Source organism: Leptosomus discolor, chromosome 26, assembly GCF_034619465.1.
Source record: "Leptosomus discolor isolate bLepDis1 chromosome 26, bLepDis1.hap2, whole genome shotgun sequence".
In the NCBI taxonomy this organism is placed as follows: domain Eukaryota; kingdom Metazoa; phylum Chordata; class Aves; order Leptosomiformes; family Leptosomidae; genus Leptosomus; species Leptosomus discolor.
This window is the reverse complement of record NC_141416.1, coordinates 1,257,479-1,282,161: the sequence shown is the minus strand read 5'-3', so window position 1 is coordinate 1,282,161 and position 24,683 is coordinate 1,257,479. Positions and strand designations below refer to the sequence as shown.

The 24,683-nt window shown below is 52.0% G+C and overlaps 1 protein-coding gene across 3 annotated transcripts; it reads right to left on the bottom strand.

The window, feature by feature from the left end:
• Positions 1–536: 536 nt before the first annotated feature.
• ANP32E (acidic nuclear phosphoprotein 32 family member E) lies at positions 537–13,434 on the bottom strand. Of its 3 annotated transcripts, none has more exons than XM_086478561.1 (7): positions 13,341–13,434; positions 11,299–11,448; positions 10,627–10,749; positions 9,017–9,182; positions 7,369–7,526; positions 5,252–5,306; positions 537–3,405 (listed from the first exon to the last, which is right to left on the bottom strand). In XM_086478561.1, the coding sequence occupies exons 1-7, from the start codon at positions 13,392–13,394 to the stop codon at positions 3,338–3,340; spliced, it is 774 nt and encodes a 257-aa protein (XP_086334687.1). In that variant the 5' UTR covers positions 13,395–13,434; the 3' UTR covers positions 537–3,337. The 3 variants fall into 3 exon arrangements, with proteins under 3 accessions (XP_086334687.1, XP_086334684.1, XP_086334685.1); XM_086478558.1 differs by having other exon boundaries at positions 7,369–7,520; positions 13,341–13,431; XM_086478559.1 differs by lacking the exon at positions 10,627–10,749 and having other exon boundaries at positions 13,341–13,431.
• Between the last annotated feature and the right edge of the window lie 11,249 nt (positions 13,435–24,683).

Below are 24,683 nucleotides of genomic sequence, written 5' to 3'. Positions count from 1 at the left end.
GTCTCGCTGTATAGGAGAAGCAGCTTTTCCTAAACATTGTTCTTGCATGAGGAGCAATTCACACAGACCGAGGCAGCTGCTTTGAAAGCACAGCGTCAGACCTGCAGCTCAGGCTGTCGGGCACACTAAGTCAGCATTTATGAAAAGCAAAACATACCCAGGCTCTTGCTGTTCATTTTTGTTTCTTAAGACTCAGCCAGACTTGCATAGCTCAGCTACGCTGGAGCGGTGGTGGTTTATACCATATGCAAACGCCCTGTCAGCTCCAACACTCGTTTCTGCATTAAATTCCTCTGGAAACGCTCTAAGGGAACTAACCAGACTCTGCTGTGGGTTTGCCCTAGCGTCCTTCCTCGACTGTGATGGTGTTACCAAGAACTACAGTACCATCAAGTCCAAGTTCTAGCCCCAGAAAGAGACACAGCTCTGCAGGTTTCCCCAGCAGCGAAAAGGTAAGAGGGAAGAACAGTTACCTCTCACTCCGTTCCTTCAGAAAGACGGCATTCTCCACAGCTGTGCATACTAAAAACAAGTAATCCAATACAATAGTCTCAATTTATTTGAAATAATTCGGTTTGAAAACTTTTTAATTTAAAATTTACAGCACACGTGGGGAGGAAACATGTTTTGTTACAACTAAAAATTATCAGTGCTGCAGGGTTGTTTTCTTTAATTTAACACTGTCATGGCTTTATTCAAAACACAGTTGCACAAAATCAGATACTCCAAAGTTTAAGGAAAGAGTTTGATAAGGAACCGAAACACACTATATACATACTGCCATACAAAGAGCATTAAAATAGGACAAAACCTCTACAAAATATAAAACCCACCCTTACATATTTGCATGAAAAGACCACCCACCAAGCAAAAAAGTTTCAAAAGTTATCTGGAGGCTCTGTATTACTTATTTTAAAAAATGCTATGCCGTTTAATCGCATGCCAAGCTGACAAATAGGAAACTATACTTGGATGGTAACACTGAGGAGAAGACGAAGTTACTTCGGAAGTTACGTTTTGTGTGAGGCTCAGATTTTTAGGTGTAGCGGCTGATGCACGACCCTGCGAGTTGGTCTGAGGAAGCGTTACGTCTGCCCATCCGGGGGAAGGTCTGCCAACCCCTCCCGAGCCTGTCCTGCTTTGTCCAATTAGCTCGTCCAGTGCCAAGGCTGGACTCGCGTACTGAAACGAGACCAGCACTCAAATAATTCTAATCCATCGAAATAGAAAGTTTTTCCATTTAAAACTAATGTTATATGCATCAGTAACAGACAGTTAAGGAAAACCCTGACAATGACGTACTTTAAAGTACACGCTTATAAATAATAGGCTTCAATCGTTCGCCAAGACTAAAAAAAAAAAAGTAAGCAAAAAGATGGGAAAACACACTTTTCTATCTCGAAGCTGAGCACTAAGCAACTGCCCTGAACACAGAGCCTCCACGACACGATAGGATGTGCACTTACCTAAGGTTTCTATTCATTCAGGATTCATACACAAACACAGGAACTTAGATTGTGGTTGCAAATGTAGTTTCACCACTACGTTTCTAGTGTCTTTACAGATACTCATTAAAAAATGCAAACCCCATTCGGTCAGTTCGTTTCCACGCCTGTTGCCATCTGCCTGACTCGTTTCGTTCCGACGCCTTTCGTGGCTGGCGATGCTTTACAGCTACATGAGAAACTATGATTTAAGGCTCTATTCGGGGGGGGGGAAAAACCACACACACAAGAAACTGGGCTTTGCAGAACTTCAACCCTGCAGTATCTAAACTCGATTTAAGAGCTGGAAGTCACGTTTAAAGTCTGCTAGTGTGTGAAATACCTAGTAAATATTCACAGGTAACCGATCTATGGGTGACTGACTCTCACTTAGGTCCAGGACATCTCCCTCTTCCCCACCCTTGGTGTCTCCCCCAGTTTAATGGCAGCTACTGTCAGCCAAGACAGGTATAAAAATAAGTCTCTTGAATAAAGCTGTGTGTGATATTTGGTTCAGTACCTACATGAAACAATGTAAATTAGTTTTACATCAAGACTGCTGCTTTAAACCCAAATCAAGACGGGCAGAGGAATGCTGTGTGTCTGAACTTGTTGCGCAGTGACTCCAATAGAAAACATGAATCCGTTGGGGCAGAACTATCGAGACCTGTCGGTCACAATCAGGCTGCTAGAAAAAAAGCTCGTCTGGGCGTCTCCTGCACTGGCCACCAACTGTCTGCAATGGAACAGGTTTCTGCAGCCATTCCATATAAAAAACTCTACACTATTAACTAGTATTATACATGAACGTTTTGCCTACAACCAGATTTAAAAAGTTTAAAAGGTGACCTGCGAAGAAAGACTAACACATGTTCATCTTTCCCCCTTCAGTGATTCTATAAAAGTGGGGGGGGGGGTGTTTGAAAACAACGTGCCTGAAGGAGTTACCCGTTAACGCTGCATTAGAAATGCACATATTTTATAGCCAAACACCATGACTGTTGCAGAATTCCCAACATGACAATGCAAGAGCGAGGTGAGTGAAAGTTTAACAAAGACTTTTAGCGAAATGGTTTAAAACTACAGATTATTTACTTTTGTTAATACCTGCAATGACTATTTTGGAGAAAATTTACTCATTACAACCCTTTCAGTTGGCCAAGATACGCTCTTGAAGGTATCTAGTGAATACTCCAGCAACCACTGAATGTCTGAACCAGCAGGAAAAAAAAAAAAAAAAAAAAAAAAAAAAGATCTTCTGAAACCCACTCAGGCTTTACAACATAATGCACAGAACGGGACAGAAGATTTAAAAAAACATTACAGGAGTCACCTTTCACAAAGCTGAAATAAAGGTGTAATCTAGTTGTTGATTTCAAACAGAATCTCTGGTAAACTCAGACTACAGTCAGCTTCTCTTTTAAAAGAGTCTGGAATTCGCCATGTAGCAGTTTTGAGTTCAGTTTTTTAAGTATAAAAACTTCAGGGAAATTCACAAGATTAAACCCACGTGAGATGGGTGTTTTAACTCTGGGCTAATGATGACCAACACAGCAAGCTTGTATAAAATTAAAGAGCTCCAAATAAAAGTCTAGGGGGGGAAATCTTGACAATGGCTTCAGTGATTATAGGGCTGGAAATTGTTTTCTACATATAGGTTCACTAACAGGCTATTATATCTTATTTGGAATGATAAAAAGGGCAAGAATAGTAAAACCACACTTCTCCTATAAAAAGTTAACATATTATCTTCTGTAGGGACATCTATGGTACATGGAGACATACAGATCTGCATAATCACTATTGCGTATTCTGTAACTGAAGAGTCTGGTCCTACTTGTGTCTATGACAAATTAATCATCCTCTTCCTCGCCTTCATCTTCGGGGTCTCGTTTCCTCTTCTCCCCTCGAATGCCCTCTGCTAAGGAAGAGAGGTACGCACACAGGGATTACTGACACGAAGCAGACCTATACAAAAGTGTTTCTTAATGTGTATTTGAGACCTAAAATGAAAATGACAGTTTTGCATCTCCCTAACTTCAGGAGCCGCACGCACGCTGCCCAAACCCCAGCAGTTTCTGCGGACACTGAGCGAAACACGCTCCGTTCTCCCTCCAATGCCAAGCCGGTACAAGCATCTTGCATAAACCTCTTTCAGCTTATTCTTACAAATATCCGTAATTTGGTCAGTGGACTATGCGCTCTTGTGGTGAAATCATGAAATGCAATTTTGTCAACTCTAATAGATTTCTTTTCCAGCAGTCATTTCCTGGCTAATGAGCCAGCCGGACCGCCTGCTTTGGTGTCTTAATAGACGCGAAGGCTGCGTTTGTAAAGAGGGAAGGACCAGCATTACTACTTCAGAAGCTTTTCAAGCGCAAGCTCCATCTCCAAAAACCGCTCCATCAAGCCGAGCGCACAGGTGAGATTCTGGTGGGAAATTCTAGAATTTGTCTACCGTTTGCACAGGCTTCAGGACTAATACACAACTTGGCTGCTAGGGACAGCTTAAAGATCGGGACTGAGTTCCTAAGCATTAGAAAAGCAAAGTTCTGGCAGAGCCTCACAGCAGAAGTACAGAGAAAAAAAACAGCTAATTTGAAGATGAAGCTTGACAATTTTTTTTAAGGGACTTCAGCAGCCGCTGGCTGGTGTAACGGGACTCCTATCCGGCATCTTGATCTCGGCCTTCGGAACACAGAGGTGCACACAACTAAGCCACCCACAAATCAGAGCGCGCCGGTATCTGCGCCAGAATCCAGACCAGGCCTTCCGCCTGCAGAGCACCTTCCGTCCCAGTGCGCCAGAACAGAGCGGGGGCATCAGCCGCACCGCTGGTCCCTACCCTGACAGCTTCGAAACCTCAATTAAAGCGGCAAAAAAGAATGAGGGGTATGTTTGTCCTGTTTGACTTCTTGCAGGTCCTTTTTGACACATCAAAAGATAAAATAAAATGCTGTTTTATGAAAAAAACACTCAACCCGCTTCCTGCAAACAGAACTTTATGTCCTGCAAAATACCAGAAGGGCAGCATCAGCCTGCGAGAACGCCACCTTTCCCACACCAGGTGCACACCCTTGACACGCTGCACCGCCTTAAAGCGGGAGGAACCACCGCACCGGCAGGCTTTTTCACAAGCTTTTCACTATTACGCATGTACCTGACATCAAACCGGTAGTTTATGAAGTTAAGAAGTTACAACCATTGATAAAAAGACTAAACAGAAAAAATACGATCAGGCTCGCCGGCTAAGCCGTGAGACAGGAGACAGGGTCCAGTTGGACTCTAGGAGTCACCCCTGGAGCAGAAGGGTTTACTGGAGAAGCCACTTCCAGCTTGATAAAGGGGAAAGACCCAGCAGCTACTGCTGCTTCGGGGGCTTTGTCTCTGGTGCACGAAACGAGGTATTGTAAAGGTATGTAGGTAGCAGTGCAAGGCACACAGAAGAGTCCCTCTCCTCTCCACGCTGGAAAATTAAAATTTCTAGCAGCGTAGGAGATGCAGTATCCTTCATTTTAGAAAACTGCTCCAACGAGACTTTGAAAACTCTAATTTCTTCCTTATTTTCACTTGCCAAGCGAGGGGACAACAGCACACCAAACACTGCACAGCTACTTTACCACCTGCTTGAGCTCTTAAACCAATCGTGAGACGGACCAGCCAAACGGTGATTTCTGCCATTAAACCGCACATCCCAAACTTGCAAAGTTATGGAATTAGAAAGAATCAATTGCTTCAGTCACAAATTTGATAACTTGAGATCTTACCTTCCTCCTCCTCCTCGCCTCCTTCTTCAACATAGTCATCATCATCATCTTCATCCTTTATAAAAATGGTGAAGTATTTTTACAACTGTGGTTGATTTAAGTTTTGCTTACACGCTGATCCTGAGCGGAAAATGAGAAAATCCTCCTTGCTCTGTCCAGAGGCGACATCCCACACTCCCATTTTGTTCCTGGACACCCAGACAGGGACAGGCAGCCAGACCATGGTACGCCGCATCACCCCAGCCTGGGTATTATCTGGCCCCGTGTTCTTGTTTCTTTGTTCTTCCCGCTTATCTCTACCTTACGCCAGCCCAAGAGTCAGTTATTGCAAAATTAACCGAAGGGGCCACGACAGCAAATAGAGATGACAAACAGCTGTAGTTTTGCTTTTAACCCACGGTCATTAAAGGACAAGGAAGAGGAGAAAGCAGAAGAGCTAATATCTTCACAAAATTATTGGGTTTATGTCAAATGACTTAAGTTGCTGGGGTTTTTCCCTTGTTTTTTGGTTGTTTTTTTTTTTAAAGCTGATTAGCTGAAAAATGTAAACCAATTAACAATCAGGAGCCCCAGAAAATTAAACAATGGTGCAAGATCTCTGCCCTATGGGCACCACGTCAGCCTTGCAGACAAGCTCAAGTCTGATTTTTATATCCACCCGCTATATCAAATTCTATACGTAGGGTAGCGTAACCAGTAAAAATGTGGAAACATTAGAGAGCCCACCTGACCCCTGCCCTTCGAACGCAGGAATTAAAAACCACTCTGGATTAATCCATCGCAATTAGAACAGCGCGTGATTTCATTTTTGGAAATACAGAGAAAAGCTACCAGACCAGAACTCTTCCAAACCTTTACATGCTTCGCCCGGGCCAGCCCCCTGTTCCTTCCCTAAACGCAAAACACAAGCTCCACGTCTGCTTTTGTTGCAGCATCAACAGAAGAGCTGCGGGTCGGAGCTGCCCCGACATCGACATCGTGCGGAGCCCATGCGTATACTAACGACCACACACGATTAACTCCTGATGCTCCTCCTTGTCGCATATTGTTCATTTTCCAAAGAACTACCTCTGAAGTCTTGGCTTCAAAAGCGGTTTAGTTTTAGCTTCAGGAATTAACTGCGCCACAGCCATTACCCCTTCAGAGCGTTAAGGCAGAACAAAGTTACCCAAATCGCCCAAGAGCCTGCTCCAAGGCCAAAATGAAGAACACCAGAGAGTTTAGTTCAAGACTCTCTGCACATCCACGTGAAAGGCAGCTGACAGGAAGTGAACTCTCATCAATAGTAACAGTAATGGCAGTGGTGGCCGCAGGGGGTTCTGCGATCTGGAACGTGTGAGCTGCTTGCACAGACCTGCACACAAAATCCACGCCTGACACCTTCTCCCTCGGAAACCCCTGCAGCTGCCAAGGGAGAGCACCGAGTCAGGACTCCTGGGTTTTCCTTCTACCCAATAAGCATTTTGGCACAAGATGTTTAGATCTGCAAGAATCCACTCACAACCTTGTAAAACGGGTGTATTTTCTTACCCTAAAATACTCCTCCACTTGCTTTTTAGCACAGAACTACTCAGAAGACCCTGTGGGCTATTTTCTTCACACCACCACCACCAACATTTTCAAGCGAGTGCATGGTTAAAAAACCCAACATTTGTTACAGCAAAACCCACAGACTTCTCCTTTGTTTCATTTCACTTGAAGTGCTGCTAACTTGTTGCTGCTTCATTCTCTTCTTTCACAAGACCAGGGTATTCTCCTTGGTTTTCCAGAAGAAATTCATTTATTCTACTCACTATGTGTTTCTATTCTGACATGTAATTGGTCACAGTGCAGAGTTTCAAAGCTTTGGGGAGAACTTACAGAGAATAAAGAGGGTCGACCGTCCTGCACCGGTACGGGGTGGGCTAAGAGCAATCCAAGCCTCGGAAGTCAGCCAGGCCCATCCTCGTAGCTGACAGCCACCGCTCCCGTTCAACCCTGGGTACTCCAGCAACAGCGGAGTTCCCGCCCAAACGCCTCACTGCGCCTCCCCTGCCGTTACCAGCCCCGTGTCCCCCCGTTACCGCACACGGCTGCCGGCAGCTTTTCTTGCATTGGGGAGAATTTACGAACGTTACCTGAATCTCTTCTTTCATCAGGTAGGAAAGACCAACTTCCTCCTCCTCTTCACCTTCCCCCAAATCTGAACCACCATCATCTTCATCATCTTCCTCTTCGTACTCTCCTGGAGGACCAGCTTCATCCTCATCTTCATCATCCTCATCTTCATCTCCCTCTGAAATGAAGGATACACTTACACACGTACGCTAAAAGTCAAGTTTCATTAACTCCTCGTTATGCAAGTTTGTACAGACCAGACCAAGCAAGTTGTAACTTTTTTTTTTTCCCAGAAGGGTTTGGGGGTTTATTAATTATTTTTTTTAAAATGCAGGCAACACGTGGGAAACAAGCCTGACTTTAATGAAGTTAATCTTCGTAATTTTTTTCCCTGAAGAAAGGCTCGATGCCTGAAGCAGCGACGTATGCAAACTCCCGCAAGGGAGCTGGGAATTAGTCAGTGGCGGGGAAGCAAGGCTTCTCTATGGAACCAACCCTAAAATATTTAAAGGCAAAACCAGCTTAACACATTACCCATATCTGGTATTTAATCACTTACTAGTAACTACGAAACACCTACAGTTCCAAGGAGACGACCTCGCATTTCATTTCTATGTCTGGGGCACATCAGCGCTTTCATAGTTTCAGTTAAGCAAATTACAAGAGATGACAAGGTGATTTGACACCTAAATTCGTTTTCAAGTTCATAACCTATTAATCTATTTTCAAATATTTGGTTTACTTTCACATTCCAAGTATCAACTATTTGACTTTCACGGGGTTCTTTCAAACACAGGCTTCCAAACCTCGGTGTGTCTGAGCCCCAGCCCCACGACAGCCACGACCCAGCAATGCCAGCTCCCTGCGAACAATTTAAGATGCAAAGAAAACACTGGGAAACCTCCATCATCCACAAAACCAGCCCAAACCCCTCAGCAGTTATCTGTGTGGATATTTAGAGCACAGCCGTGTGGAAGACGCTGCCTCACAACAGCGGCCCATATCCCATCTGCTATCAGCGCTCACACACATCTCTCGGGGTTTTCCTGAGGGGCTCTGCCCGTGTCAGTCACCTGCCACGCCGAGCGTGTTCGGAGACGAGCACTCGCCCTCCTGCTCCTGCAACCGCAGCAGCGCGGACCTCGCAGCCGCTGACAGACCTAGGTTGCGTTTTCAATCCCGTAACAACGGAACAAGGTGTAGGAACAGCCTCACTAATGACTGCGACTGAGATCCAATCAAAAGGAACTACACATCTTTTGAACAAAAAAAAAAATCTATTATACTTGAGCACGGGACTGAAGTCATTACAAAAACCAGTAAAATTCTAATTTTTCATACAAAATAACGTGTGTTTGTCCCTTTGCTTTGTATCGCTCAGTGCTTTACTGCTGGCAACAACCTATTTTGAGAGTATTTATGTATCTTTATAACAAATTCCCTTAAACTCAGAAGGCTTTTGCAAGAACACTCCAAACCTTTGACGGGAGTTTTCCTTAGTTTTCCTTCTCTATCCCCGTGCATTAATACCAGGGGACTTCTAGAAGCCTGCGCTTCAAGAGCGGCACGGAATTACAGCAGTGCACTTAAGAAGCCGCTACACCCCACGCTACGTACACGTCTATTACAGCACACTAGTTCTATCCACCGTTCATTGCAGGAAGTTACCCTCATCATCATCATCTTCTGAGTCCGGCGCCTCATTATCTTCCTGATCAAATCCATCCAGGTATGTGATTTGATGAAGCAGCTCAAAAATGCTGTCTCTGTAATCCTCGAGGTTTGTGATCTCACAGTTGAACAGGTCAAGGCTCTTCAAGTTTTTGAGATTTTGCTGAAAAGAAAGGAAAAGGTTTTTTCCCCCCTTCTCGATAAAACTACGTGGCACTCCAAGTCACACGCTCACAGCCCACAGACAGGTAACCACACACCCAGCTACAGAACGTGTTTCGGCCCCGTCCCTTCCCTTCTGTTCAGTATTTTGCTCCCCGTTAAACGCAAGCTGCTGGTGGTCCTCGGAACTCCCAGTGAAGGCGCTTTGGCAGCTGGACTCCGCAGCGCGTTTGCAGCGCACCCAGCGCGTCCCCGAAGCCCCAGACCACCGTGCGCAGACTGCGCAACACCCGTCTGGGGTTGGTTTTGGTTGGCGTAGCCTGGGGTCGTTCAGGCAATCACGGGCGAAAACTTCACAACTCCAGCAGCCTTTCAGTAAACAGTTTGACTAATTTAATTACAGGCCTCTTGTGAGGAGCCAAGCAAGAAGCACTTGGTAGGATTTATAACTCCACTACACAATTTGCCTTCCCAACAACAAAGACTAGACCAGCGATGGCGATTTTTCTCACCTTTCAGACTCTATACACGTGCAGAACAAGCCACCCGCATGGCCTGGCACGCATCTAAGACCTAACAGAAGCGTTTCCTCGCTAGAGCACTGCCACTGCTCTACCTGGGCTGCTCACCCCTGGGCTAAAGCGCCGTTGAAGCAGACGCAGAATCTTTATGAGCAGTTTTAAAAACACAGAGTCTATATCAAAGTGCTAAAAAAAAATATAATTATCTAGAAAAATGGGCGAACAGACAGGCGGTGACAGCGCTGGCAGCTCCCTCCTGCGTTAAGTAACCTACTAGTGGTGCTCTCCAGGACTGCTCCTAACTGCCCGCCTCGTACCCCCGTCCTAAGCACTTCACACTTAACGAAAGCTTAAGGCAGTCGCTTATGAGACAAACCTTAACAAATGAACACAAGAGGATTAGCAAGACAGAACTTGGCTACTTTTCTTTCAAAGACAAAACAGAAGCTCAGAAAAACTCTTCTCTAGCCCATCCCACCACCACCGCAGAAGGAACTTTACAGCCATACAAGCCCTGTTCCCAGTACCCCTGACATTGAGTTAATCGAGCCAGGACCGCCTGGAGCACTGGCAAACCTAAACCACCTCAGCGTCCATTTCACCTGAGCTGGCAAGAAAAAAAATAATAAAATACACAGAAGACAGGACAGGTAAGAGAAGAAATTCCGTTTCGCACGCCTTTCGGCTGAAAAGGAACGCAAGCAGCTAGAACCTAGCTCTGCGCTCGCCGATTTCTCAGGTTGTACCAGTTTCAAGACCCCGTTCGCCTCTTTCCATACTGTGCTTCTGAAAAACCCGCTCACACTCAGCCCTTGCAGCCACGTCTGTACCATTCCATTGCAAAAAAAGTTCATTTATTCTGCATAAAAAAATAGTATTTACGAGATTTAAATTTTCCCCCAGCCCCTCTCGCTTCGTACTTACAAGAGCTTCCACAGTGCCAAGATCTTTGATTTTGTTGCCACTTAGATTTAGATATGTGAGATTTGGACATCTTTCTGCGAGGACCTCCAGGCCTCCTGAAATGATGTTGTCGCTCAACTCCAGCTATTATACAGAAAAAACCCAGTCATTGAGTGGTCAGCTTTAATCGTTGTCCTTTGAGAGCTTAATCACAGAGAGTCCCACCAGGTAATGAGCTTTGGCCGTCAAAAAGTTCTCTAGGAATTACAAACCTCTCCTTAAAACCTCACGGGTGTGGATATCCAAATTCTAAGTTAGTCGAGTTTGTCACACCGGGATTCCCCGCGAGCCTCCATTCCGCCAGCAACGGGCAGCGGTATGTGACCGGTCGGGCAACCCAAGGGCCTCTCGTCAGCCGTCGGCACTCAGCAAGGCACGGCCAACCGTCCCAACACCAGCAGCCGTTTGCTGTCCCAAGAGTCACCAACCAAGCCCAACGTGCCCACAATGAACTGGAGGTACCCAAACCAACTTCAGACCCCAAATGCAGACTGCCATCGTTCCGCCGGCCGCCCACCTCCCAAAGCACCGTCGGCGCCACGCAAGCTCAGCGGCGAGCGCCACCAGGCGCAACCCTGGGTTGTCCCCCCCCGAATTTACTTCTGAAAGCGCTGGCAGACCAGAGGTACGTACCTTTCGGAGCTTACTCAACGTGGGAAGTTTGGCCAGCGATGTCAGCTCTACATTGGCCATGCTAAGAAACTCGAGTTCTTTAAATGAGTCATTCAGACCTTCGATTTCACCGTTGCTGGATCGGCAGTTATCGAGCACCAACTCCGTCACCTTCAAACAGGACAGGGAGGCACTTGTCAGTTCAACGAGCATCAAAAAACCACACACTTCATCTAAACCACAACCTGGCGGCTGTTAAATATCTGTTGGTTTGGTGTTTGGTTTAAATTTAGACAAGGCTTGCGGTCCGAAATCACCGACAACCCACCTATCTAAAAAAACCAAAGGACGCAGCAGCTTCCCCTCCTCTGGGCGTGCTTCAAAACCTGCAAAAACTGCCATCTGACCCCAAACTTCTGTCGACGGACACTTCTGCAGCTTCCCACAGTGCCACCGCAGCCCAGGGTACAAGCCGCCCTTGCCTACAAGCGACCTGCTGACTTGTTTCTAAAGCCTAATAACCAAATTGTGCATATTCAAACCCAGAAAAGCACCCGCTCCTTTCTGAACCCTAAACCGCCTGGCTCCAGCTTATTTTAGCAGTGAGTTCTGCAGGTTAATTAAGCCCAATTAAATAATTTCCTCATGCCAAAGCCACTGAAACAACTCGATAATCGATACAGGTCGTGTACTTCGAGAAGCTGTAACGAGGAGCAGCCAATTAATTTTAAATTATTTTATCTACAGTGGAACACACGGCTCATTAGAAAGGACATTAACGAGGTGACTCTTCCTTTCCCCCCCGTACACTTTTAAATACTAACGTTCTCGGACCGCTGCAGAACCCTCCGGGCCGCGCACTTGGCCAGCTTCAAATCCCACTATTGTTTTATTTTTTCCACCCCAAAAAAAACCATCCCCATCACTCCAAACAAGCCCAAAGTTTGCCGGGGGCGAGGGGGCCTTCGCAGCTTTGCCCGAGAAAGTCGCGTGCCAAAAGCACCATTTTTCCAGGTACCTGCCGCCGATAAAACTTACTCAAACACGAGCTGTTGGGTTAAATCAACACTTTTAGGCACTTTTTCCCCCCAAATCCCATCAGCCTCGCGGAGGTATCGATAGTAGCTGGACTTTACTCCTGGGGCGAGGCGCCGGGAGCTGCTTTTTTTTTTTTCATTTTTTCTCTTCCAGACCTCGATGCAAAACCATCTGCCAGAGGCACCGGGGGGGCCGGGGCGGGAGCCCACGGTGGTGGTGGTGGGGACACGCCAGTGGCAGGAGCCCACGCGTGTCCCCCACGCTGTGGCACGGGGGGTGGCGCTCTGGAAGGGCACAGCCTCGCCGCGCACGTGAGCTCCCGAATTTTCACCTTCCCCCACTTCCCCCCCCCCCCCCCCCGCATTTTTCCAAAGAAACGGGAAGTTGGCGGCGGGAGGACCCCGCGACCGGGCGGGGGTGCGTTTGGGGGACACCCCCCCACCCACCCAGGGCTCTGGGTGTCTCCCCTCGCCGCTCCCCGTGGGGCGGCCGGCGGGGCGGCGGCAGGAAGGAGCGGGACGGAGCCGGCCGCGCCACGCAGCGCACCGGGGCGGGGGGGGGTAGGAATGGGGTGGGTGGTGGAAAACAAAATTAATTTTAAAAAAATTAAGAAAAAGGGCTGAGGGCAGGGTTGAGGCCGGCCCCGGCGCCACCGCGACCTGTTTACTACAGCCGCGCTCGCCAAGTTGGAGGCGGCCGGCGGCGAACCGGGAGAGGATTAACGGCGGGTGCAAGTTGGGGGGCCCGCCCGCGGCCCCGCCGCCAACTTCGGGGGGCGGAGGGGGGAGAGGGGGTGAGGGGCGACCCCGCGGCGGGAAGTTGGCGGAGAGAACGGAGGGAATTAAGGGGGGGTGGGGGGTGTCCCCCCGCCGCCCCCGGAAGCGCCGCCCGCGCCCCGCGGGGCTCCTGCGCCACGGCTGACCCAGATTCGGCGGCGCCGCCGGGCCGGGCCCGCGCGGCCTGAGGCGGCGGCGGTCACGCCGTGCCGGGGTGGGAGCGCTGCCCGCCGCCCCGCCGCCCCTCACCTTCTCGGGGGCCCGGTTCCTCAACTCCAGGTTGATGCGCTTCTTCATCTCCATCGCCCCCCCCTCCCGCGGCTCCGCAGTGGCGAGGGAGGGTGGCCGGGCGCGGCGGGGAACCGACCGCGGGGTCTCTGTTGTTGCGGCCGCCGCCGGGAGGGAAGCGGGAGTGGGGAAGGGAACGCCGCGGGCAGCCGCCGCCGCCGCCCCGCTCCGCACGCAGCTCCGGCCCCGTCAATGGCCGCTCGCACACTGAGCCTCCATGACATGGCGCATGGCGCCCCCTCCCGTCGCCACGCCCCCGCCCCGGGGCGGAGCTTCCTCCGCACCACCGCCTTTCTCATTGGCCCCGCCGCTCCGCGGGAGGCACAGCGCGATTGGCTGGACGAGCTGCCCGTCTTGGCAGCGCGGCCTTTTAAAGGAGCGGGGGGCGGGGTTTCTCTTTGTGTGTGCGTGCGCGTACGCGCGCGCGTGCGCGCGAAGTGGCCGGCGGGAGCGGCGCGCCGGGATGCGCGCGCCCGCGGCACGTGGTGGCGGGGAGGTCACGCGCGGGGCTTTGCACGGCCGGTCGGTGCAAGCGGCGCTTTGCACGTCGGGGCTTTGCACGGCCGCTTGCGTGGGGCGGGCCCGGTTGCACGGGGGGGGGGGGAAGGGGGGGGGGGGCGGTTTCATGCCGAGCCGCACCCTTCGTGCGGCCTCCGGGGGGGGGGCAGGTGGGGGTTTGCACGCCCCGGTGCACGGGGGCGTTTGCACGACCGCTTGCACGAGGATGAAGCTACGGGCCCCGTTTTGCAAGGAGGGGTTGGCACGGCTGGTTGCAGCAGGGGGGCTGCAGGCCGGGGTTTGCACGCCTGGTTGCACGGGGGGTGGTGCGGGTGGGGGGGGGTTTGCACAAGGGGGATCTTGCACGAGAGGTTTTGCACGCCTGGGTGCGCGCAGGGCTGCAGGCAGAGCTGCACCGCGGGTGCTGCGCGCCCACCTGCGTGGCGGCAGCTTGCACCGCGGTTTTGTGCGTCTCGTTGCTGCAGGCGAGTTTGCACACGTGGGATTTTGCATGTCTGCGGGGGGGGGGGGGGCGCTGCAGGTGGGGGCGTTTGCACCTGGGGGGTTTGCACACCCGGTTGTGCAGAGGTTTGCACGCCCTGGGGATGGACCCGCTCCTGGGGCTCCGGAGGCAGGAGGACGTGACATGGCGACAGGCACCTTCCAGCTGCGTCTTCCTGCAGACCCGTCGTGCTGCGTCCTCGGCACAGGCGCTCGCCGCAGGATCGCTCAGCCGGAGCCTCGCCGAACCCCCCGGTTGAAACCCGGCCGCGGTCAGCTCCGGGCCTGGGGCTGTCGATGCCCCGTTGGCGTCTCCCCACCGATGGCTGCGAGCCCTGGCAGTTCAAATTGCGGAAAAAAAAAAAATCCAAATAAAGGTTGTAAAACCCCCTCGAACAGGGAAACGGGCAGGGGATGACGTGGTGCCAAAGCCAAACCGCAAGTGAAACCCTCGGGGTCCTGCCAGCTCTGGCCAAATCATGCCCTGGGCTTCCCGCAACCCCCATGGCTGACAAGAACCTCCTGTCGTTGCTGTTAATTTGCATTATTTTTCGTTAATTTGCACCAAGGCAGCTTTGCAAGCGTGCAGGATATCCAGGGGAAGGTAGATGGACGAGCAAACGGCTGTGTAACAGGAGAATTCTTTAATTTTGAGGCGCTGCTGGGTGGATGTATATCGTTTATCTAAATCTGGAAGCGTTTTTTGCTACTTAAAGAATATTTCTGTATTTAAAATAGAAAAGAAGGCAGTGGCTGCTGAATCATGCCCATAAGCCACTGCCATCCTTCATGCTGAGTACAGGCAGGAGCACTTTGCCAGGCTGGAAGTGTTACCCCTCCTAGACAGCAATTCCAAATATTTATGTGTTGATTCTTTTCAACTTGGAGACACAAATAACCGGGGACGTTTTGGCAACTCGGTGGCAGAACAAAAAAATAAAAAAAGAGCCTGACATGGGAATCTCTGCTGGTCGGTTCTGCTTTGTGTAAACTGAGCAGAGAAAATATTTCCTGTTTCAGGATCAAATAGTGAGAGTTCAGCCAGCCTGTTCCTCTGGGTGTTTGAGAAGGGGTTAAAAATGGGCTCGAAAAGACTGGATCTTGCCAATTTGGTGCCGTATTTGGTCTGGAAGGTGTTTCGTTTTAGGGAGTCGCGGGTGCAAAGTCACCCCCTGATGTAGGAAGAAAATAAGGGGGGGTTGCTGAAGGGGAGAACCCATGGCGGGGCGAAGGGCAGAGCATCGCCTTGTCTGGGATTGAAATTGGGTTGCGATCGCTGCCGGTGAACTCCTTAAAAATAGACATTTGGGGAAAAAAATAAACATTTGGAAATATAAATCTGTTGGGGGAGCTGAGGCAGGTTTTAATACCGGCAGTCCTCTGTCAGTCTTGGCATTGCCCACATCAGGATCGATTTAATTTTGAATTCGGAGTCTGCTTTCGGTCAGCAGCAGAAAAAAAGCATTTCGGGGGGAAAGCTCAACCTCCAAAGCGTCTTTAATGTTGCTGAACAGCCAGAAAAAATGAGAGTGTTTAGTCAGACGCTGCATCCTCCCCGTGCAGCCCCAGCCCGGCCGCCGGGCTCGCACCTCGCCTCGTCCCCGTGTGCTGCGGGAGTCCCGGTCCACGAGGGCGTGCGTGAAGCGCGTGGAAGGGAAAACGGGAGAATTAAGGAGTAAAAGAAGAATTACGCTTTTTGTTGTTGTTTCAGGTCCTTGTGATGCTGATGGAAACGGTTTGTGGTCTCGGTGCCACTGCCCTTGTCGGGGCTTTGGGGTCCGACGTGGGTTGGTGCCGACGGATGTCGTGAAGACGGTAACGTAGGAAGAGTGAACGCAGGAGCCCGGTCCCAGCCCTCGTCAGGGATTGGGTGAATCTGCACAAATTCATCCTAACGGGCCTCTCGAAAAGGGGGTTGTGAACCCCAGAGCCGGTCACCTCCTCCCTGGCCCCGTGGAGGGCGGCTTCGAGCTGCTCTTCCGTAGTCGCGGGCGTCGCTGGGGGGTCTGGGGGTGAAACCAGGGCGCTGCGACCCCCCCTGTGACCGCTCCTGGGCCGAAAGCAGGATCGCCCGCAGCCGGGGCGAGGAACCACCCCTAAAGCCACCCCAGCCCCTTAGTTTGTTGTTGTATCCATGAGGTCACGGGGGCTGGATGCCCCGTCTGAGGCTGGAGCATGTTAAATGCCTCCAAAACCGGCCGTTACCCTCCACCGCGGGGGACGCCTGCTCCAGGGCTTCCAAACCCTCCCCCGGGACGAAGCGCCCGGATCCTGGGAGTCGCGCTAAGGGTGCGGCACAACATCGGCCTCTCCAGTTTGATGAGGAGCTGCCAGAAAACGCCGGAGACCTTGGGAGACCTTCTGCTCGCTGCTTGCCCGAGGAGAACCGGGAAAGGTTTCCAAACCGGAGGGAAATCCTCTTTGTGCTAAAGCAGCTTATCCCGGGGAGGTTCGCAGAGCCGAGGGCCGGGCGGGCCTTGCAGGAGCAGTGGGAAAAAGGGGTAAATCTGGGAAAGCGAGTTGTGAGAGCGGCCGGCGGCGGCGGGAGGACGGCTGCACCCCCGCCTTGGCGGGCGGGCTGAGGAAAAGCTCCGGCTTTGCCCTCGGAAAGGGCCCTGGGTGAGATCCGGGGTTTCCTATTCAAAAGGCGGGCATGCCTTTCCGAAGAAAAAGGATCAAAATAACATCTTAAACTCTTAATATCGGCGCGTTTGCTCGCTCTTCGTGTCACGTGCAGGTCCCGTAGCAGAAAACCTGGGGTTTTCACCCACTCAGAGCTCCCTGGGTTGGACCCCAGGCACTGGGGGTGGCCGGGGCAGCGCCCAGAAGGTGCATTTAGTGTTGCAAGAAAAAAAGAGCGTTTCTAAACGAGAGTGATTTTGGTGAATCATACCAGCTTTGGGAAAGCGGTGAGGTCGTTTCCAGCTGTACATCGTTAGTTGTCGCGAGGTCAGGACGTCGCTTCTCCAAAAACTGTAGCTTGAACGTCGCTTTTGACCCGTCCTGAGGTGAGCTGTAAAGCTAAGCTGCGTTTTTCCAATAAACTGCCTTGGTTTATTGGAAAAATCTCCAATTTTCTCCTTCTGGTTGGGTTTTGTCTCCCACTTCTGGAAAGGGCTTGTGGTTTTCTTTCCCTCGGTGTTGGGAGCCCCACCGTGGAGCAGCGATGCCACTAATTATTTCGCAATTTTTTAATGAATAAACTTGGCATATTATAAACTTCATGCACATATTTTATTTCCCCCCCTTTTTTTTTCTTAACCTTCCTTGCAGGGTTAAAAAATCTCAGCGCCGTGTGTTCAGAAATCATTTTCCGGAGCTCTCCTCGGCAAAGCTCAGCGGTTTTCATCGACTTTTATAGCCGTGAGGAGCCAGGAGGTGGCACTGGCTGGCAGCGCATTCGGGTCTCGCTCCCTTCAGCAGCTCCTCGCCCCGTTTCGGAGCCTCTTGGCTTCCCTAGAAAACAAAATACTTCTAGATTTCAAGGCGGGGAGCCTGGATAACCCCACAAGCCGGGGTGGAGGCTGGTGGGACTGGGTGGTGATGGCCCCGCTGCTCTGTGGACGTGGAGGAGATGGGTGGGTTTGGGTTGTGCCTGCCCCGGCAGGCTGGGGAGTTCCTCCGTGGGGTTTGGAAGGGGTTGCTGGAGGGAGCCTGGAGCTCTGTGCGCCCCGGGGCCGCGCGGCCGTGGCCACCGTGAGCTCTGCCTGTTGGGTTGACTCAACCTCCGTTGACTTGCAGGAGCTCCAAGACCACGTGCGTGCAGCTGGATCGGGTTTGCCGTCCCTCCTTCCCCGTAACTCCTCCAAAGAAGAGCACGGGCTGTGGGACTGCGTCCTCTTTCTCCCCAGCTGAGCCCAGAGGGCTTTTATAAACTCCTGTTTCCCAACCAGAAAAACCCCGTTTCTGGCCCAGTTTATTCTGTGTGGGGAGCTGGTGGGGGCTATATTGGTTGGAAGGACTTTTTTTTTGGTCCAACTTCCCACTGCACCCCAAATACTGCTGGTGCTTCTAGAAAATAAAGAGTATTAAGAGCAGTTCTGGAAAAAACTAAGTAGAAAACATCTGCCTGCTTTTTCGGGCTGGCTGTGAGCTTGTGGCTGATGGGATTAGATGCTCAAAAAGATCCTTTGGGTGGGACAAGCGCTGCATGAGTTCCCTCCATTTGTTATTCCTGTTCTACTGGTGTCTACTGGTTATTTACCAAGCAACCACACGTGAAACCACACCGCCGGCCGCCGCAGACCTCGCTGGCGGATGGTCGCGGGCGTGGAGGGTTTGTCCCAGACCAGCCCCGTTTGGCGTGGTGGCCTGGGAAGGTGGGACACGGCAAAACCTGCGTCTGGTGGCCAAGGTTTTCCTGGAGAAATGGGAATTGGGGCAGGAGGAGCAGGTTAGCCCAGCGCGGGGGTGGATGGGGCTGGCGTCCGTCGTGCTTTTCTGGAGGGTGCCGGTGGCTTTGCGCTAGAGACCAACAGCCGGTTGTTAGTGATTTTATTGGCAGGAGTTCATATTTACAACAGAATCACAGAGAATGGGAAAGGACCTAGTGATTACAAAGCTCTTCAGCGTTTGCACAGCTTTCGTGGCTCGGGATGGCGTCATCCATCGATTGAAAACTTTGTACGTCAAGTCACAATCCTACTCAAAACGGAGGCGGCCGCTTCGTTTAGAGGATGCAATTGCCAACGCGGTGACGACGTTCTTTCCTTCATCAAAGCTGTCGTGTCTGAAATGAGGGGAAAAGGTGAGGAAGCGGTTGCCACGTCCTCCTATTGTGTTTCGAGCCGTGCTTGCGCCGGGACGGGGATTTCGCGTGCACCTGGGATGCGGGTGAGCTTCAGCCTCTGGAAAAAGGGGAATTTGGGTGGTTGAGCAGCGGAGGTGCCTGGGGCAGGGGGACCAAAAGGGTGTTCGCGGCATTGAAGCTCCCACTGAAGGCTGTATGCAAAGAGGCCGCTTGGGTACCTTGGAAAACTACCCGAAAACGCCGTTTCGGGTCATTAGTGGCAATGAACGGTCCCCAGCACTGCAGCTGGATGCCCGAAAGGTTCAATTGTTGTTTTGAAAAGTTGCTGCAGAGCCTCGCTCGCTGCCGCTTCAGAAAGGATGGAATTTCGCTGCCTTAAAGACCTGCTGGAAGCGAGGGCCTAAACCCGGCGGGGCTTTAGTACCTTCTGGGGAGGAGCCCGGGGGGTCATAGCAGGAGACGCAGGAGGCTGAGGAGGATGACGAGGGGGAGGTGGCACTGGAGGGGCGATCCCACCGACTCCTCGAACTCCTGGCAAGTCAAGGAGAAGAAATCGGTCAAAACTCCCGTGTTTTAATGTGCTAAAAGGCAGCGGTGGAGTTTCGTGCCCTGACGAGCTCCTCTGCCTTCCTGACTATCCCTGGTGATTGCTCCTTGGGCGGGAAACGGCATCCTTGCCCTGGAGCTGCCTCATCCGTAACCGATGGCCTCATCTATAACCGAGACCTGTAGCCATCACCGAAGCCCAGGGGGTGGCACCCTCTCGTGGAAGTCCCTTCCCCAAAGCCCTGACGGTGCTTGGATGGACGTGTAGGCAGAGGAATAACCTACGATGTCGCAACAGAGGATTGACTTGGACCCAGAGGGATCCCTCGTTGGGACAGGTTTGATATGATTTAATGAGGAAAACCGGGAATTTCCCCTTCTTTGAGCTTCTCCTGTGCAAACTGATGAAATAAGTCCGTGGCAAACTAACCACAGCTACCTCATCGCCCAAATTCATCTGAGTTGTTCGGTGATTCAGAAATCAATGGGTTTAACCCATTTGCTGCTTCTCGCGACAGTGGTTTCAGCAAGGAAGGCCTTTTTTTTCCATGAAATACGAAGAGAAAGTCCAACTCACCTCATATGAGTACATGGTGGGTGGTAACGTGACGTTCATGGCATAATACTCTTCTGTGGCATATAAGTAATCACCTGGAACGAGAGCGTCGTGTGTTAATACTTAACGTAACCAGGCAGGCGTCCGACCCGCTCAAGCCGTTACGATAATAACTCTCACAACGCCGAGCATCGCTTCCAGCGGTTGGAAGCTGAATTTTCGAGCCGGCCTGGCTCGGGGGATGAGTTTGCTTGGGAGCAGTGAGGGCAGCGTGCCGGGGGCCTGTTCCTGCCGCAGAACCAAAGCGGATCTCTCCGCCCAGGAGCAGCTACCGGGGTTATCTCTGCTCTTAGTCCGTCCCAGTAACCTTGGTAGCTCAGCCAGACGTGATTTCAGATGGTGACGAGGACCACTGGGGGCAGAACAGCTCCAGAAAAATGACTTTCAACTCTGCTTTTAATCTTGTTTAAGGTTTTACGCCAAAGCATCGCTGAATCGATAGCGGTCTGACCCGTTCGGTGTCGGGGCACGTGTTTCCTACAGGTTATTCACGTTCCTATCGGAGGTTCCTGATGTGGGTCAGACAGAAACGTTTTCATCTGAGAGCGTCTCCAGAGGCTCCTTTGGAAGTCGGTGGAGATACTGGGTACCAGTTTCTCCCCACTGACGCTGAAGGGGGTTGGGGGCACCTCTGCTCTGCACTCATCCAGCGTGAGGTGAGACAAGTCCCACCCTTACCTTGTGACGTTGTTATGGCACGTCTTTCCCCCTCTGAATAGCCCACGTAATCCAAATTAATCTGAATAACGCGGATAAATGAACTGCCGCTGCTTTGCTCGCGTGTCCTGCCGGAGCAGCCGCGGTGCCGGTAACCCCCCGCCCGCATCCCCGCGCAGCCACGGGCCAGCGGAGCAGCGGCTCCCCGGACCTCGCATCCACTTTCCTGCGGGTATTTCTGCAAAGCTCCGGCGCCGCGAGCGCCCGGGGCTGCGGCAGCCCCTTCGTTTCCTTCTGCCGCGCGCGGCAGCCTTGAGCTTTTCGCTTAAATGGAGACTGAGGACAGGGAGGTGGGGCGGGCTCGGTGTCCCTTGGGGGTTGTTTGTAATTGCGGAGGACTCAGTGGCTTCTCGGTGCCTTTGCCTTGGTTTTTATGGGCAAAGCCTGAGCTCCCTGCCTGGAGACCTCCCAGCATCCCTCCCAACCCCCGTTAGTCCAACTTGCTCGTGCAGCTGCATCAAATGATTAAGAAAAGAAAATAAAATAAGACTTTCTCACTGAAATGAGATGCGTAGTCATATAAAAACTCTGTTAAGTCCTCCTCTTCTCCTGTCTCGGCGTTCCCTAGAAACAAAAAACCACTTGGTTCATGTCTGGTGCCATCAGCAGAGGCTCTGGTCGAGCCGGCGGGGCGCGGTGGCACGGGGAGAGTGTCGCTGATTCACGGGCGCTCTGTGCAAACCCTGGTGGGAGCCACGGAGCCGCCGCCTGACCCGTCACGAAATCAGAGGCTCCGCACTGGGAGGCGTGGTGTGGCGGACCAGAGCTCATCCCGGGTGGGTTTTCCCCTTTATTTTGGGTGCAGATGTGCCGGGAGAGGGCGACGCAGCAGTGGGGCTGCAGCCCTCCCGCCGCATCCCTGCACCCCGAACCCCGGATTTACTTGGGGCTGGATCTCAAAGCTCTGCTCTGTGCGTTTTGAGCAGCCCCTCAGCCCCCAACCCGGCTGCTTTGTTCCTCATGTGCCTTTTGCTGCGAAATTGCTGAAGGCTCAGAAACAAGACTCGCGTTTCCTTGGGGTTCGGTCGCTATAAATAGATTTCTGGATCGTACGATGTCAGCAAAGTCCTATCAAGTCGCTGATTGCCCTTTTCCAAATACAAGGTTCGATGTGTTGTGTTTTGTTTGGGGTCTTACAAAGCAGACTGATTGGGAAGATTGATATTTTAATACTCCCATACTCCTATAATAATATAAGATGATGCTCATACGATAATGTAAGATAATATTTTGATACTCATCTATACTCATCTAATAAGATAATATTATAAGTTACACTATTAATCACGTTAGGGATGCCCTTGGTCATGCCCGGGGCCAGCCACAGCTCCTGGTTCCCCTCTCTCAAACTTTCCACCATTTCCTAACGAACCCCGAGTGTCTCAGTGCCGGCAGCGAGCTGAGCGAGAAGCCCCGACCCAAAAACCTCTCATCGTTGGGAAATGATCTGAAAACAGGGACCCAGCCTAAAGATTTCTGCGCGGGCATCGAAGCCCTTGGGGCAGGAGCCCGGGCTCTGCGGGTCGTGGCACGGCGCAGCCTCGTCCGTCGCTCAGCCTGCGCGAAGCGCCTCGACCCGTCCTGTCCCCCGTCCCCAGCTTTCGGGGAAACTCGGACCGAAATCGGGAGCGTGACGGACGCCCGTCCACCCGCGGACCTTCCCGCGCTCGCCCTTCGAAAATGCTCCGTCCGTTTGGGCTGTGCCGGCGTAAACCCCGGCTCGGGGGAGCGTTCTCCCACACACGAAGCTTCCTGAGCAAGTCACTCCAAGCTGGCCGTTGTATTGACACTGGAGCCGTGCGAAGAATAGTGGAGTTGCGTTGCTGCAAAGAATTTCCAGCTGGAAATCCCCCCCCCCTCCGCGGCCGCTTTTAACCCCTCGCGTGGTGTTTCGCACTTGGCTTCGTCCCTCCCTCGCGGCGGAGGGGGACGAAGGTTCTTTGCGGCTGGCGGAGCCGCAGGCAGCTGCTGGTTTCCAGGGAGCTGCCCCTCGGCCGGAGCCGCCCGCCGCCGCGCGTCCCCAGAAGCGTTACCTCACGGCACGTGCGCTCGCCCCTGAGCAGCTTCGTGTTCCTGCCTCGAGCCGCCGCTCGTCCCTCCCGGGCACTGCTGGTGCCGTGGTCTTCCTCCCTCAGCCGCCCCGACTTCGGGCTCCCCGCATCTCCTACGTGCCCACCTAACGCTTCAGGAAATCCTGTTTGGGGTTTTTTTTTTCTTTCCCACTTGCCCGACTCTGTCTCTCTTAACAGCTCCCAGCTGGGTGGTGCGATTTTGAATGCGATGTGGAAAACATCAATTATCGGGTTCTGTTCCCCGAGCACAGGCTCCGTTCTCCAAGCACACGCTTTACTCTGACTTCTAGTAATTGGATCATGTTTTCCCTTGGTTTGTTTTTTTGCTGCCGACCCCCCACCTCCCAGCAAACACCCCAAGACCTTCCAGCCTCCGCGACCCCACCCTGCGCGTCGTGCAGCATCCCAGCGGCACAGAAATAAGCCAAGCCCGGCACTTAGCGGCAGGAGAAAACTCGATCGCAAGCTGGAAAACCAGAGAAACGTATTTACCCAGTGAAAAACGAAGAACCAGGAGTGCTGCGATTAAAAAGTTAGTCATCCTACGTGTCGGTGGCGGTCGCCGGTGCGGCTCGGCGCTGCAGCTCGGGATTTCTTGAGACGTCCCAGCGGAGGCAGGAAATGACTCTTGCGAGGGCTGGACCGAGCGGCCGCCGCGCTCGGAGCAAAGACAAGTTTTTCTGCAGTTTGCCAGCGGTGAGGTGTCAGGCTGGGCTAGAGGTTGTCCTCTGCGGGCCGGGAGATGCGCGGTGCCCGTGCCACCGCTCCGGCGATGGGAGGTTTTCCCTTCGCAAAGACTTTTCCGATGGCCGAGTTGCGAACCTTGGGAAGTTCTGCCTCAGGAAGGGTTGGCGCCGCTGGATGAGCTCGCAAATGGAGGGAGGATGGTTTTGATTATGCTATAAGGGAGTAAAGCAGGAGTTATTAATAGCAAATCCTTCTTGTAGAGAAGGCGGCGATTAAGAGGCAAAGGCAGAAATGACGCCTGGGAGCCAGATTCACTTCCCGACCTCTCTTAAAATCTTGGGGGACTTTTTTTTTCTTGGCTTCCTTTCACCTTCCCACGCCTCAGTTTCTCCATCAGTAAGAACAAACGTGAAGGGTCGCAGGGTGGTTTGATCTTGTGGTGGACAGAAACACCCTGGGTTGGGATGCTCCAGGATCCCAACGTTCGGTGTTTGCTGTCAGCTCCTGTTCCTGTGCCCGCAGGGGGTGGTGCCTCATACGTACCAGTATCAGCTGGTGATTTTCCTCTCTTCTCTAAAAATAAAAACAGAATAGGAAAACATTTCTTGGAAGAGAAACGGGGAGGAAAACATGATCTCGCTTTTCTGCTTTGTGGGGAAATGCTGGTATCTGTGCAGGACTTCTCCGAGGAGATAATGTGATGCTGGTGGAAACTGGTCTTCACTGGGGGGATAGAAAGAGCAGGAGGTAACTTAGGTGTAAAACCAGTTCCCGAGCGGTGGCTGCTCCCCTCTGCGGGTTTGCTGCCGGGGGGTGCTGGGACCGCTGTGACTTTCTTGCTTACACAGTGATAAAAGTCAGTTCTGGGGGAAAAAAACCCGCGTTCACCCAAACTCTCCCGGCTGGTCTGTGGATGG

Coding starts and splice junctions, on each gene's coding strand:
- ANP32E (XM_086478561.1), bottom strand. CDS start 13,394: ATGGAGATGAAGAAGCGCATCAACCTGGAGTTGAGGAACCGGGCCCCC. Junction 10,750..11,298: donor CGTTGAGTAAGCTCCGAAAG/GTACGTACCTCT, acceptor TCTGTATAATAG/CTGGAGTTGAGCGACAACAT. Junction 9,183..10,626: donor TTGGCACTGTGGAAGCTCTT/GTAAGTACGAAG, acceptor CTTTCTTTTCAG/CAAAATCTCAAAAACTTGAA.